General features: G+C 36.6%; 1 protein-coding gene across 1 annotated transcript in view; it reads right to left on the bottom strand.

Annotated features, from left to right (window-relative positions):
* Nucleotides 1–2,266, bottom strand: part of RSU1 (Ras suppressor protein 1) — a 255,071-nt gene that overhangs the window by 110,134 nt on the left and 142,671 nt on the right. Inside the window, 1 exon segment of the mRNA XM_004391258.2 lies at nucleotides 2,178–2,266. Coding sequence (XP_004391315.2) covers nucleotides 2,178–2,266 — 89 coding nt within the window.

Below are 2,266 nucleotides of genomic sequence, written 5' to 3'. Positions count from 1 at the left end.
CGAGACAAGTGAAGATCAGGAACTACAAGTTTTAGAACAGGGGATCTAAGACTAAAGTACTGAATGAGAAATTTACTTTTTTTTTTTTTTTAATATGAATTTAAAGACTAAACTGCCCTCCCTGGAGGCCACTAGATGTACAGCTTTTAAAAAATGGCCAAATGCCTGCTAATTAGCAATTTTCTCAGATCGCTGGGAAGGATACTAAAAGTCCTCTATGAATTGGTGGTTTAAAAAATTAAAGAAATAAGCTGGGTACTAGTTACGTGAGGATATGCTAATATACATTCATTCATATAAGAGTACCTTAAATTTAAAAAGTCAATGTATATTACTCTGGCAAAGCATAATGGTGTCGTTTTTGTATAAACACTTAAAAAAAAAAAAGACTAAGAGTTTGACTTAGTGTCTTATTTCACTAATATTCCATGTTTTTGGCTACTGTGTTTGACAGCTACTATGTAAGAATGGGAAAAGGAAGACAGAAAAGCTGAAATAAAGAAAGTAACCTACACTCTTCTCCTTCCCAAGGAGGAGAGGAGGGGAGAACTGAAGGGAGAATTCACAAACATGTCCCTGCCCCCAGGAGCTCAGTCAAGTGTATTCTCCCAGTAGAGGCTCACCACCAAAAAAAACAAACCTGTTGCTATCAGACTCATAGCGACCCTACAGGACAGAGTAGAACTGCCTGGTGGGGTTTCCCAGGAGTGGCTGGTGGACTCCAATTGCTGACTTTCCGGTTAACAGTGCAGATCTTAACCATTTTGCCACCAGGGCTCCAGAGGCTCTCCAGACTCCTCTAAAAGTAGCCAACAGGTATTGACTGGTCCCCAAAGCTTTAAAGGGGACACTGGCCCTCCTAAATCTCCTCTTTAGTGTTGATTTAACTGCGTAAAAGGTAATACAATTTTCCATGAGGAAACCAAACACACAAAAAATAAGCTAACAGGCAAACTGCTAAGATTACTTCCAACCTTAAAAACAGGTTGCTAATAATAGAGATAACATATGCATCAAATACGTTACTGATTAAAACATGTCATATATTCCCTTTCCAATAGCCTATCAATTAATTCAACCAAAGCAACAAACCTCATCTATCCAGAATTTTAACTATGTTCAAATGATTACAAATAGTTTGTAGTAGTATATAATGGCAGTTATATAATGAGTAGAGAATACTAGTAGAGAATAATCACATAATGCCTAATAATGATTTGGCAGTATTACAAAATCCACAAATTCACAATTCAGTCATGGAAAATGAAATTAAAATTAGGAGCACTTTCATATGCAATGTATTCTAATTCTTTGTAAGTTCACATATGGCAGGCAGGGAGTGGTAGAATTCCTTCCAATCCTGAAACACTGAGGGAGAAAGAGGGAGGAATAACTAGGGTTAAGGGATAGTTTGGGTTCCCTGGGTGGTACAAATGGTGAAGTACCAGTCTACTAACCAAAAGGTTGGTGGTTCAAACCCACCCAGAGATGCCTGGGAAGCCGGGTCTGGTGATCTGCTTCTGAAAGGTCACAGCCTTGAAAACTCTATGGAGCAGTTCTACTCTGCACACGTGGGGTCAGCATGAGTTAGGAATCGACTCAACAGCAACTAATAAGAGGGATGGTTTCCCACAGTTCCCCTTAACCTGAACCGAGAACTTGAGGTATTTTGACGTTGTGACTTTAAGTTAATTGATTCCTCCTTTTTTTCTGTTTCTCTTAAGAGATATCATCATCTCATTAGGGCAAAAGCTTCCAAAGAATAGAATGATGTTTTCCTAGTATTCTCTACTGATTTTATAAATAAACTGCGTAGTTGAGAAGTGCAATTTTGTTCATAACATTTGTAATTGTTTGCATTCAAAGGGGAAAACAAAAATATGCTCTGATCTTAATGTGTCTGGTTAATTTTCTTAGTGCCATGAATATTCAACTAATTTAATACTTTCATATTTTTCTAAACAAAATTGGTATAAATTCCATTTTACAATGTCAATTAAAAATAATCTCTAAATAAGGGATAATCACCATATGCATTTTTAATAAAACATTTAAAAATGGTACGAGTTAACTGCCACTAATATGGCAATGTCACATATTTTTTTAAAAAAATCACATAATTATACAAATACTATGAAACCACAGCCTACCATTTTAGAAAATCATAGGCTACTTACTACTTGTATGTCTCAGAACGGATGTATTCAAAAACATGGGACACGCCAAGCTGGAATTGGTCAGCAATAGGGGTAACCCAAGGATTGTT

This window comes from Trichechus manatus, unplaced genomic scaffold (genome assembly GCF_000243295.1).
Source record: "Trichechus manatus latirostris isolate Lorelei unplaced genomic scaffold, TriManLat1.0 scaffold00075, whole genome shotgun sequence".
NCBI lineage: Eukaryota > Metazoa > Chordata > Mammalia > Sirenia > Trichechidae > Trichechus > Trichechus manatus.
Note: the sequence above shows the minus strand (reverse complement) of the source record. Positions and strands in the feature narration are given on the sequence as shown.